Genomic DNA, 13,231 nt, shown 5'->3' with positions numbered 1-13,231 from the left:
TGAGAAACTTTAAGCTGCCCTTAAATTACCATTGAAATAAGTAGTCATATCTGTCATGCCATTTCCAGCTAGTCATGCGGCATCTCGAACTACTCACTTTTATAGCTGATGAACTGTCACGCTTGTACGGCAGACATGTGAGCCACAAAGTGCAGAGCGCAACACATACTTTGTTCACACCCAGGAACTGGGCACGTGCGTGGCATCTATCTAAAACTATTTAAAAAAGACCTAACAATGAAGAAATTAAACTGCACAGAATGAATATTAAGCTCAAAAACAGTTTGTTGTTACAAGGAAGCAACTTTCACTCTCATTGCATGCAAAATTTTGTTGTGAGGCAATTTTGTTGTAGATGTGAGACAGATTTTAAAGAAAAACATTGCTTCACTGGGCTGCAAACCAGCTTGTTTAAATATTTATATTTATTTAAAGGACAGACAACAACTATATATTTAGTTCCACAAACAAAAGCATGTAACCATTTAACTTGTAATTCTAAATTATTCAAACACATACAGTGCCTTTCAAAAGTATTCAACTGGTAAAAATACTTCTAAAAGGATTTTATTTCTTCTCGTAAATACATTGTCTGTAATTATTTTAGCATATAATCCAAAACATAATGTTTGCATAAAAGTAAAATTTACTAGCTGTTCCATGATAGTACATCTGTTTAAATACAGCTGTAGCTAGCAGATACCCCCCTGTTGCTTCAGTGCTTATTTTACTTTCCACTTTTTGAAACTGCCTGTATTGCTTTGATCCAATCCTTTCTCTCTTCAGCTGTTGCAGCTTGCAGGAAATAGTGAGTCTCATCTGAGGTGATGATCTCAAAGAGATTGCCATCGATGTCATACTTTTTGGCTGAAACCAGGAAATGGCAGACATAAAAAAGGAGTTAAAAGGGATAACTGCAAAAGAAAATATACTGACAGTACACTGCAGTTCTGCTTTTTGATTGTCTCAGTGGAGAAGCAATGTTTGCATCTTATCCGTATACATTACCCACCATCAGGCACATACTCTACAGCTGTAACCACAGCCCCTCGGAGATGGACCGCACCCAGAGGGTCATCACCCTGATAGTAAGGAAGGAGAAAAGATGATTTTTTTCTTAAATTTGAGTCCACACATCGTGGGTAGTATCAGGATAATTACCTTTGAAGGATCACAATAGTGCATATAAGCAGGATCATCTCGAAGTATGAACTTTCGCACCTTCCAGTTTTTTCTTCTGTGCCCCTGTGATGAAATAACTTATAATTAGACACCATAAAGTTTATGAGATCAGAACGCTAAACATAACCCTGAGACATTTGAATGCCAAACTGAGTTCCTCTTTCAGTACTTGCTGTTAATTTTATGTCTGTCATGTTTATTTTTTCCAGCAAGAGAATGTTGAACATTGGCAATCAGGTTTTGTTGCAGCTATTATTCACCTGTTTGAGCAAGCAGCCCTGTTTTATAATGTTTCCCCTGAATTCATCCTTCAGAAGAACATCTTCATCGCTGGAGTAGCCTTCGCAAAAGAACCCACTGTCTGCCTAAAAGCACAAAAATGCACACAAATATTACCCACAATATTGGCAACTCCTGGCATAAGTGTTCATACACCATTAACTTTTCCACATTTTGCCAAGTTATAACTGAAAATGTATGTGCATCACATTGGGATTTAACATGACAGACTGACTGTCAGTCAGCAAAACTATGAGATAGACTGTCTGTGAACATCAATTTTCAAGTTTTACCACAGATTTTGGTGTGTTTGGCCTTTGCCATTTGATCTAAACTATTCCATAGTAACTCTGACAGTATTTTTAGGGTTGTTGTGCTGCTGAAAAGTGAACATCCACCACAGTCCAAGGCCTTTTGCAGTATCTTAACAGCTTTTCTTCCAGTTTTGCCCTGTATTTGGCTAGATCCATCCTCCTATCAACTCTGACAAGCTTCCTATTGTATGTCCCTGCTTAAGAAACATGACCATACATGCTGCCAACAGTACTTTTCACAATGGACAAGTTGTTTTTAGTGTGAGGTGCAGTGCCTACATCTGTAGGTAGGCCAAAAGATTCAATTTTGGTCTCATCTAACTAGAGTATCTACCTTGCTGTTTCCCATACATGGCTTATATCTGTCTTTCAACCTTCCACGTAAGCCAGGTTTGCAGTGTATGGCTAAAAGTTGTCCCTGATGACAGATTCTTTTACATGAGCTCTGCAGCTCCTCCATTGGTTCTCTTGGCTTCTCTTTAGTATTGCTCTCTTTGCCAGGTTGTCTCTTTAAGTGGGTAGTCATGTTTTGGTAAGTGTAGTTGAGCCATATTCTTTCCATTTTTGGAAGATGGATTGAATACACATCATGGTATATAAAAAGCTTGGGATATTATTTAATTGTGTAACTCTGCTTTAAACTTCCCCACCACCTTTTCCCTGGCCTGTCTGGTGTGTTCCTTAGTCTTCGTGATGCTGTTTGTTCAGTAATGTTCCCTAACAGCCCTATAAGACAAACACAGATGTACTCTATTCACTAATTAGGTGACTTCTAAAGGCAGTTGTTTGCACTGGATTTTCTTTCAGACTTTTAGAGTAAAGAGGGCTGAACACAAATAGATGTACAGCCATGTTTTTTGAATATATTTTCGCAAACAAATTTTGAAAACCATGTATGCTTTTCTTTCTATTTCAATTTAATGCTCTACTTAGTGTTTATCAATAGAAATAAAAAGCATTGAATCCATACATTAGACTTTATGGTTAAAACTTAACACGGAACGCTTTAAGGTTTGTGAATACTTTCAAAAGGCACTGTATGCATAAATAGTTTTTCTATTATTTTGTTTAAATGCAGACATGTATTTGTTAAATAGTAAGTTTTTCAGAGCTGAACTCACAAAGTAGTACAGAGCTTTTGTCTGATCTAAGAAGGATGTTTGCTCTCCGCCCTCTGCTCCCTCTTTTGACAGTTCGTCTGCAGGCTGGAGAAAGCCCTCATTCAGAAGCCCTGTTGCTAACATGAGTGCCTCAGGCCTATTTCTCGCCTTCTCTCTCGAAACCAGCCACTCTACCACTGTTGCACCTGTGCAAAAAAATAGAGAAGCAGTGAAAAAAGATGAGTGTTTGAAGATTAAAAACAGAAAGGAGTCTTCCTCCACATCTGTGGTAACACCCATAAAATGTAGACTGCAATACCGGTGAAGCAGTGGTTGAAAACCCGATTATCTTGTTCAAGTTTTAGCTCCTTCACTCCATCGTCCTGGTCTTTCATCAGCGCGTACAGCTCACTGAGAAAGTACAGTGTAACCACAGTTAATATGTCTACTTTTTCAGTTTAATTTTCTCTCACTAACCACAGGCAATTGGCAGATCACTAAATCTTGACCTTAAACCTTAAATACTCATAATCTAAAAGTTGTACTCATCAAGTGAATAAGCAGTCCAACTAAGTCAGTCAGACTCCATTTTGACATGTGCTAAAATTGTATTCTTAATGTTAAAAGAGATAAAATGGTGTTCATCAAACATTGCCTTGAAAAGGTATTCATATCTGATGTCAGTTAACGTTTTCACACTTCTTGTCATGTTCAGCCACAAACTTAAATGTATTTAAGATGTTATGTGTAGTAGACCAACAGAAAGTAGTGCATAATTGTGAAGTGAAAGAAAAGGCAAGCATGGTGATGTTATTTTTTTTTTCAAAATAAAAATCTCGAAAGTGTGGTACATTTTTAATTAGCACTGCCTAGCACAATACTTTGCATAACAGTAGTGGTGCACGTCTTTTATAATGTCTCTAGCAGCTTTGCTACTAGAAACTGACATATTTACCCATTCTTTTTCACAAAATGTTTCAAGCTCAGTTAGATTGGATGGGAAGTGTCTGTGACATATGCTTTAGCATAAACCATACCACTGTGATTCTTACCATATTTTAAAGTTAATTTTCCTGCTAAGGTGGACCTCCCTCCTACTCTCAAGTTTTTTGCAGTCTGTAACAGATTCGAAAGTAGACTTCTAGTCGTCTACTCTTGTTTCGTTTTACCTGTCATCCAAAATACTTTCTCAGTTCTGAACATGAGTTTGAGGTCTTTGGCTATAAAATGTAGTCAGACCACACACACTAATAAGGCCAATAAGGTCACCAATGTGGTCATTAGTCACTGGCTCTGCCTTTCATTTGGTTTACTTGTCAGCTCATTGTCACTATATGATTTAAACATGTCCCCTAACTATGCCAACATGTCAGCTGTTTTAGTCACTCGTCTCAAGGTGTGAAAGGCTCTAAAACTGCCTGGGGAGATGAGTCAAGGTTGCCACTAAACGGATGAAACCTGAGGCCATCATTTTTCATTTAATCATTTAGGATGTTTCATTCCCTGGATTACTGCCAATGTCCACCTAGCTCCACCCATCTTCCTATCAACTCTAACTAGCTTCCCTGTTCCACCTAATAAAAGCATCCCCACAACATGATGCTGCCACAGTGTTTCACCTTAAAGATGGTGTGTTCAGGAAGATGCAGATTATTAGTTTTCTGTCAAACATTTAATTTTTGAATGTAGACCACAGTAGCTTCTTCTGCGTGTTTGCTGTGTCCCCTGCATGGCTTGTGACAAATTGCAAACAGTCCTACTTATGACTTTCTTTCAAAACTGCTCTATTTTTCCCACTTTTCCAGGCCATATTTGTGGAGAGCACATCTAATAGCTGTCCTTGCAACAGATTGTCCCACTTGAGCTGTTAAACTGTGCAGTTACTATACTTTTCAGATTTTTATTTGTTAAAATCTTTGAAATCCTTGTGCCCTTTCCCTTCCACTTCACATAAATACTCTACTTTCTTTTGCCCAACTACATGAAAGCCCAAGGAAATATAATGAAGTTAGTAGTTATAACATCCTAAACATTCAAGTATAGAATGCAATATATCAAACTAGCAACTCCAGAAGTTATTTTTATTCCAGAACCATACCACGTATTGTGTTATTCTGAAAAATATGATATTTCATTGAACTTACGCAAGGTTAACTGTATCTGGCAGGCGAATGGAGCGCCTTGTGGACTTCCTGGCAAACCTTTTCCCATCTTTCAAGCAGGATATGGTTCTCTTGATGTCCTTGACCCAAAGTTCTCTCTCCTCCATATGTGAGGCTTGAAAGAAGTGATCTTGTTTCTTCTCTGCAGTGATCTTGAAGACCAGCTTAAGAAAGCAAGCTCAGTTACCAACACTTTCATGTTTCAGGGTTCTGTCAGTTGAAAATTTATTTTTATACACAAAGAAATCAACAGCTAAAGCAAATGGTATTTTAGGAGAAAATGACAAAAGTTACTTGTCTATGTGTGATCAAATCTTCTAATATTCTGTTTTTATTTTCCACATTGTTAAACCGTGATGATTATTCTGGCAGGTTTTATCCTGAATTGTTTGTTTTAAATTATAGCTGATGGTTATACCTGACATTTTCTTACCAATCTCTTGTTAAAATCCTGACAGGGGCTGATGAGTGTTGCTCCTTTCAGTGGGATCATCCCATTCGGTGAACGATCTGTTTTCTTTTTATAGTAATCCAAACCATCTTCTGACAGCACCACCCACACTGCCCTCCAGGAGTTCAGCAGTGTACCCTGAGGATTGTTAATATAACAGGCAGCTTTGAGCAAAAGTGCAAAAGCAGTGACTGAAGATGTAGATGTTTGTGAGGTGTGTGGTATGTTAAGTAAACGCTTTAATGCCTTCTTTAGCATAACTTTGTTGTCATTGTGGTCTTTGGTTGCTTCTGCTCATTAACTCACAAAAGTGTATGCATCATACTTTTTGCTTTTTTTTCAAAATTCTTTACTTTTGCACTAGAGTGTATAGACTTATATGACACAGGCTAAGCTAAAGTAAAAGAAAAACAGAAAGATCATTGTTTCTTTTCATAGAGAATGACAAGGAAATATTTAAATGAAAGGTTTGATTTTGTATGCATCGATCTCTATACATGTCAGTTGTGTAAGTTTGTGTATGGTTGTCTATCTGTGTGTTGCCCTGGATTGCACTGTCAGACTGTGCACCCCTCCTGTCAACTGCTGACGGCTGGAGAGAGACACCAGCCCCCCAGACCCTGCATGGATTAAGCAGGGATAGAAGATGGATGGAATGATATTACTTTTCTGTAATGCTTGATACTTTTCTAAAAGATCTTTATAAATTTGTTGAAATAACGTTTTAACATCCTAATATGTCACTGTGTTTAAAGCCTGTATTTATTTCTACGATGGGATAAAGACTCATACTTCAATCTATATCTAATCTAATAAACCTTGCATAAAAGTACTCTGTTTCATAACTTTTTTATGAAGGGAGTGGCTTTCTAATCAATATATATTTTTTACAAGAAATAACACTCTATACATTTTAATGTAAAATAAAAGTTATCAAAAATAGTTAAATAACAGCTAAACTGGTAGAACTTTAATGGACTTTAACATGAGGTGCAACAAGTGAAAGAAATGTACGCAAATGCAATCCGTAAATAGTATAATGACAGTGCAGACAAAGCCGAAACTGAGCTCAAAAAGGTGACAACTCGACTTCTGATTGACATTTTAGTTGTGTAAAGAGCAAACTTCACTCATTATTTAGTGTGAAAAAAGCAATGTGCCTGTGGAAAATGGCTTATGAATTTCATTCTTCTACATGTATTATTCTGGATTGCCCTCCATTTATACATATTGCAGTGTTTGATTAAGAGCTTTATCTCTCTGAATGACACTGTGATGACTTAACTAACAAACATAAAAAGGACATTTCACGTGTTACTTTCCAGTCCAAGCAGGAACTTGGGTTTCTGTTTCAGATGCAGAACAGAAGTGTTTATTTCTGTTTTGTGTTGCCCTTTTGTGACATCTGTTCCTCTATTGAAATATTGGTCTGTACTTTACTGGCAGAGCCATAACATGTCCAGTCCACTGCACTACCAGTACTAATCTCCACAAAACTATGTCCTCGGTGTTTCAGTTGTTTGTTTTATGTTTTTTTAGAATTACAGTGATCATCTCAATATGAAACTCAATAGTAGTTTGCGAGAGTTACATTTATAAAACGTATAAATCATGCTGTTTTTTCTCTAAAACAACAAATGCATGTTAAGTTTTTACCTTCAAGGCTAACCATTTATTTTTACATTTCATGGGACAAAATATGAAGTTTCTGGTGTCAGTGTCATCAAAGCTGTCAGGTGTAAAAAACAAAAATCTTAAGAAAAGTTAATGTTAGTGGTAGTCTGAAATTTACAACATATTAGGAGGTGAAGTGTATTACTATATAGATATTCTTACCTTTTTAACAAGGTATCCCTCTCTGATCTCTTGCGGCTCCATTAGTTGGCTCTCTGCTGCTGTATGCTGCAACGTTTGACTTTTTTGTGACTGTCAAAAGCATTTCACATCAATTTCACATACTCCCTCCACCCACCTCCTCTCTCGCTATGTGGACATGTTTGTGTTTCTGTGAAAACCACAAACACTGAGACACAGAAGAAGGAAATGTGAATGTTGTGTATGATAATGATGACTGGTCACCCAGCTTCCTGTTATATTATTAGTTATATCCACTATAGGTGAGATTGGTGAGTGTCTGAGAGCTGTTCTGTGTGGTTACACAGTGGATATTTTAGCAGTATGTTTTACTGTGGTCCCAGTAAAACTAGAAAAAAAGGCAGTGAGAGATACACTAAAATATTGTGCCACTGTAGTAGAGTTCATATCTAACTTTACTTTATAATACTTTTTTACAACATTAAATTTACATTTTGTATTACTTCTCTCTATCTAGTTTTATCTAAATTGTTTAATTTTTGTTACTTTCATTCATTAAATATCATACAGAAAGTACAAGCTGCAGAGCTTTTAAATGTGTGTGTTGCATATTTGTTTATTAGTATGATCATTCAAATTCTTTGGAACAGTTTAATAGTCTTCTGTAATGAGAGCAACAATAGGTGTAGCATAAATAATCCTGATTCTATTTAGCATCACACATTTTAGGAATTAAAAGGTCAATAATTTCAAAGAGCAGATAAGAATCTATATTTTCTAGCCAAAGAGTGTGACTGTTTAAATTTAGCTAAGGGTGAGTGTAGTGTAGCAGCTTCCCTGAGTCAGACACTGTGTATTTCTGGAAATTGTAAGTTCCTCTTTTTGTAATTGCTCAAAGTTCCCTTGACATTTTGAAAATGCAACAAGTGCAATGTGGAAATGTTAAAAATAAGACTTAAAAATAGAATGCATGACAGGAATTTACAAAGGCTGAGCAAATTTACTGTAATGTAGGTATACATTTATTTTTGTAAACATTTTGTAAACACAATGAAACAAAGTCACATTACATTTTGTTAAATGTCTTTATCATGAGGAAACATTTGCTGGCCTAGGTTTCCTAATGCAGCATGCAAGGAAGCTGTCACATCTATGAAGTCAGTTGCTGATACCATGGTTAACAACTGGGTTATATTAGGACTCAAGATCCTACAGAAAATGTCGCCTGAATAAATGGCAGGTCAGTTTATATAATAGAACATAAACACCATTTCTAAACACAAGACTTGACTGCAATACTCTCTGTCTTTATGATGTCTTGGCTAACACAACTCCAAAATGTGTCAAAACTTGTAGATTCAGTTTGTAATTCAATATCATAGAGCAATTTTCTTTTCGCATGTTTTTACAGGAGACCTCTAGAAGGCATTGTTAGTATATGAAAATCAGATTAGGCTGATTACATCAGAGAGACACAGTAGATTCACTTACAGAATAAGGACTAAGAAAGAAGAGCAAACCAGTAAGAGTTTGTTAATTCAGTTCAATTCAAAGTGAAACTAATATAGATCCATCACACACAGAATGATATATACAGGGGTTGGACAATGAAACTGAAACACCTGGTTTTAGACCACAATAATTTATTAGTGTGGTGTAGAGCCTTCTTTCTCGGCCAATACAGCGTCAATTCGTCTTGGGAATGACATATACAAGTCCTGCACAGTGGTCAGAGGGATTTTAAGCCATTCTTCTTGCAGGATAGTGGCCAGGTCACTATGTGATACTGGTGGAGGAAAACGTTTCCTGACTCGCTCCTCCAAAACACCCCAAAGTGGCTCAATAATATTTAGATCTGGTGACTGTGCAGGCCATGGGAGATGTTCAACTTCACTTTCATGTTCATCAAACCAATCTTTCACCAGTCTTGCTGTGTGTATTGGTGCATTGTCATCCTGATACACGGCACCGCCTTCAGGATATATATATATATATATACATATATATGTTTATATATATATATATATATATATATATATATATATATATATGTGTCTTATGAGAGGAAAAACACAACATGTCAGACTGGCCTTCTTTATATGAAGCGTTAAAAAGTGAATCACGAAACCCAAGGGAAAAATAGGCACATGCAAAAAAAGTAGTTTTAAGTGCTGCACAACCTCAGGATAGTAAGAAGCAGATCCAGTAGCACTAGAAGGGGATACATCAGCTACTGTAAGCATGATGAAACCGAGGTAACAAGGAAACCACTGCCTTGAAAATGTACAAAAACTGTTCAAATACTGCAACTGCAACAAGAATGCAGAAACTAAACACTGAATATATAATTAGTGATGATTATCTGGAAAAGGTCATTTGTCAAATTATCTTTTAACTTTGTTTTTTTTTTAGTTCACTTTAACTAGCAACTGTAGTGCATAAGCAAACTAAACGTGAAAAAGCATTGGTGGTTGTCGAACAAATATTAAAATGTTGTCATTCCTGTGCTTTTGTATTGTTTTAATGTTTTATTGCTATTTTATTTAACAGACCAATCAGATTATCAGGATATAGAGACTGAAAACATTACCCATTCTTCTTTGCAATAGAGCTCAAATTCAGTCAAATTGGATGGAGTGCATCTATGAACATTAGTTTTAATCAAGTCTTGCCACAGATTGTCAGATAGCTTTTATGTCTGCACTTTGACTGGGCCATTTTTAACAAGGGTTAATTTGTTTTGGTCTAAAACATTTTATTGTAACTCTGCCTGTATTTTCAGTGTTGTTCTGATAAGGTGAACCTTTGCTCCTAGTCTCAAGTCTTTTGTGGCCTCTAATAGTTTTTTTCAGTAAAAAACTGCCCTGTATTTAGCTCCATGCATCTTAAACTAAACTGTTCCCGCTGAAGAAAAGCCTCCTCACAGCATGATACTACCACCATCATGTTTCACAGAGGGGGAAGTGTTTTAGGGTTATGAGAAGTGTTAGTTCTCCTCCAAACACTGCAGTTTATTTTTGGTCTCACTTCACCAGAACACCGTCCTCCACATATTTTGTCCCTTTCTCAGGTAGGCAAACTGGAAGTACATTTTTTTTAAAGCTTTTTTTGTACAATTGCTTTCTTCCTGCAACTTTCCATAAAGACCATATTTTTAAGTGCACATCTAGTTGCTATCCTGCCCATTTATTCTCTTACCTGAGCTGTATACCTCTTTAGCTCCTCCACGGTAACCATGGCCCTCTTGGGCACTCCAAATTATTCTCTCCTTGTTTGGTTTGTAAATTTGCTTTCAATATTCAGATGATGGATTGAACATTGCTCTGTGAGATGTTCAAACTTGCCAACTTGTAACCAAACTCTCCTTAAAATGTCTCCACAGCTTTATCCCTAACCTGTCTGCTGTGTTCCTTGGTCTTCATGAAGCTCTCTAACAAACCTCTGAGGCCTACCCAGAACTCCTGGATTCATATTGATATTCAGTTACGCACAGGTATCATCTATTTATTGATTAGTTACCTTTTGACAGCATTTTATTAAGGGGAATCAGATTAAAGGGGCCACACCTTTCAGATTTCTAAAAGAAATTTGAAAATGATGAATCCTTTTTATTCCACTTTACAGTTATACATTTGTTTGTGTTTGTTCATCGCACAGGTAAAACAGTTGAAGTGGTACTAATATGTTTGAAAGAAACTGTATATTTGAAATTGTTTGGTGTAAAATTTGCTTCATACAATATTGTTGACAAAAAAGGAGGGATGTGTGTTTTGCTCAATAACAATTTCTCAGTCTTTGTTTTTATATTGAACCCAGACCCAGACTGGCCCAGACCTTCCCATAGCTCTTGGTTTGCAGCCCTGGGATTGAGACATCTTCATCCCAGTCCCCTGTATCTCACAGGCACTATCAATTATTCTACTAAAGAGTGCACTGAGCTGAAATGGGAGGGGTAGGTGTGTTGGGGCCAGTTGATGGCTTTCCCCCAAGACACTCAATCTCTCCTCCACCCTTATTTCGCGCTGTGCTTCCATACTTCCTAACATGACCTTCTGAAACACTGTTTATCATTTCTGTGCCGTGTTGACAACAGGAACGCACACAGGCACACATCTTTTAGCCCCTCTAATAAAGAGGAAGAAATCCCTACGAGCAGCCGATGTAGGTGGCAGGACCTTTCCATCAGTGTTTATGGGGCAAATAGCCATCAGTGGTGACCATGGTTAATCAATTAAAAATAAGGAAACCAATAAATGAACTTGAAGGGTATTCTTATCAAAATAATTCTAATGGTATATTTCCAAAGGTTGTGGAAAAACAAAGTACATTTTGGAAACAGGACACTTTTATCATCAGAATTATAGATTTCCTGTTGATGGTACAATAATCTACATTAATTTTCATGACTAAATCAGTCTCATAATCATTGCCAAAGTCTCACAGACATAAATCTGTCTAAATAAGGATTTTATTTTAACAATATATTCATCTAGTATCTGTGTCACCAGTTCAAGGATACGTGTGAAGATTTCTGGATGTTTCTCTTGAGATTTAACCCGGACCTTAAGATTTAAGTAAGAAATTGATATGACCCATTAAGGTACTTGGTACAAGAACCCAGAGATTTTTTTCTTCTCCCAAGTCTGCAAGAAAATATTCTGATCTTTCTGTTCTTGCAGACCCATGAAGACTTCCCTGCAGTTCTGCACTTGAGTTCTTGTGAAGAATGATATGCCCAGCACAGAAAGAACTCAGTTCTTGTTATGGCCACCCCAATTAAAGTAACACATTTCTCCGTTCTTCCACATACTTGAGCAAGGAACCCTGCAACTAGGGTGGAACATTTTAAATGTGTGAACAATAACTACTCGAAAGTCTGCCTATGATGATGACAAAGAGCTTTGGTCCTCCCTTTATGACTTTTAACACTTGTTACAACATTTTCTACTGACCCACTCATTGTTTAGAAACACCCAACTAATGATACCAACTGACTCATAGCCTACGTTTTTTCTGTATAATCAAAAATACATTTTTCATCATTTTGAAAATGACAGATGACTTTCCTAGCAGCTGCTTGGTCTTGTTTGGTAACCATCCAAACAACATTTTTTTTTAAAAGATGATTATTTAAAGATTGGAAATCTAGCATTTTAATATTGATTTTATACATCAAGAGATGAAAGTGAATGACAGTTTTCATTTACCCTGGTTATTGCTTTGCTGTTGCAGCTCTCCTAGTTGCCATTCACACTGGTCTTTTCAGCATCTAAAAACACTCCGGTTGTTTCCACCAGCACATGGCTTTGTTTCTTTGGTTCCACTTGACCTGCTCTGTGCATTTGTTTAGTACAACTGAGTCTATCGGTCTGACAAAACCAGACTTTACTAATGGTGAATTAATCCTTTATAATTTCCACAGTGGAAATGTTGATGGCAAGATAAATATAAGTCCTGGTCTAGTCTTCTTTGTCACCATTATGACAGTAGATATGAACAAGTTTAAGTGAGAAGCTGTTTTCTTGTGACCATTCTGACTGTGGGGGTTGAAATACGTTAGGTAAACTAGGATGTTAAATACATAGCATCACTAACATTTGGTTTATCTGACATGAGTCAGTGTTGCTGAGAAATAACAGAAACAATCTGCAGCCCTAACAGCCACCCTCTCCTCCTGCTTAGTACTGAAAACAGAAAAAATATGAACCACAACCCCTTCCCCTGTCAATCATAACTGAACCTGTGTTTAAATGAATTTGCTGGGTATCTGAGAGTGAATGCGAACATTTATAGCATGTTCCTTAAGTAACACTTGAGCTGAATAATGCTAGTGAGCAGGTTATGCTGTTACAAGCTGAATTCAGCATGTGATCTGCAGCGTCTGACAGAGCTGTTTGTATTTTGCTGTTAAGAAATATACATTTGTAT

At 36.8% G+C, this 13,231-nt stretch overlaps 1 protein-coding gene across 1 annotated transcript; it reads right to left on the bottom strand.

Moving 5' to 3' along the window:
- Window positions 1-407: 407 nt before the first annotated feature.
- On the bottom strand, window positions 408-7,477 carry plek (pleckstrin). Its single transcript, XM_047351998.1, has 9 exons — window positions 7,325-7,477; window positions 5,471-5,626; window positions 5,020-5,201; window positions 3,195-3,286; window positions 2,897-3,081; window positions 1,443-1,547; window positions 1,162-1,245; window positions 1,013-1,082; window positions 408-867 (listed from the first exon to the last, which is right to left on the bottom strand). Exons 1-9 carry the CDS (start codon window positions 7,364-7,366, stop codon window positions 728-730), a joined length of 1,056 nt encoding a protein of 351 aa, XP_047207954.1. The 5' UTR covers window positions 7,367-7,477; the 3' UTR covers window positions 408-727.
- Window positions 7,478-13,231: the final 5,754 nt, after the last annotated feature.

The sequence above is a fragment of the Girardinichthys multiradiatus genome, chromosome 22 (assembly GCF_021462225.1).
Source record: "Girardinichthys multiradiatus isolate DD_20200921_A chromosome 22, DD_fGirMul_XY1, whole genome shotgun sequence".
NCBI lineage: Eukaryota > Metazoa > Chordata > Actinopteri > Cyprinodontiformes > Goodeidae > Girardinichthys > Girardinichthys multiradiatus.
Note: the sequence above shows the minus strand (reverse complement) of the source record. Positions and strands in the feature narration are given on the sequence as shown.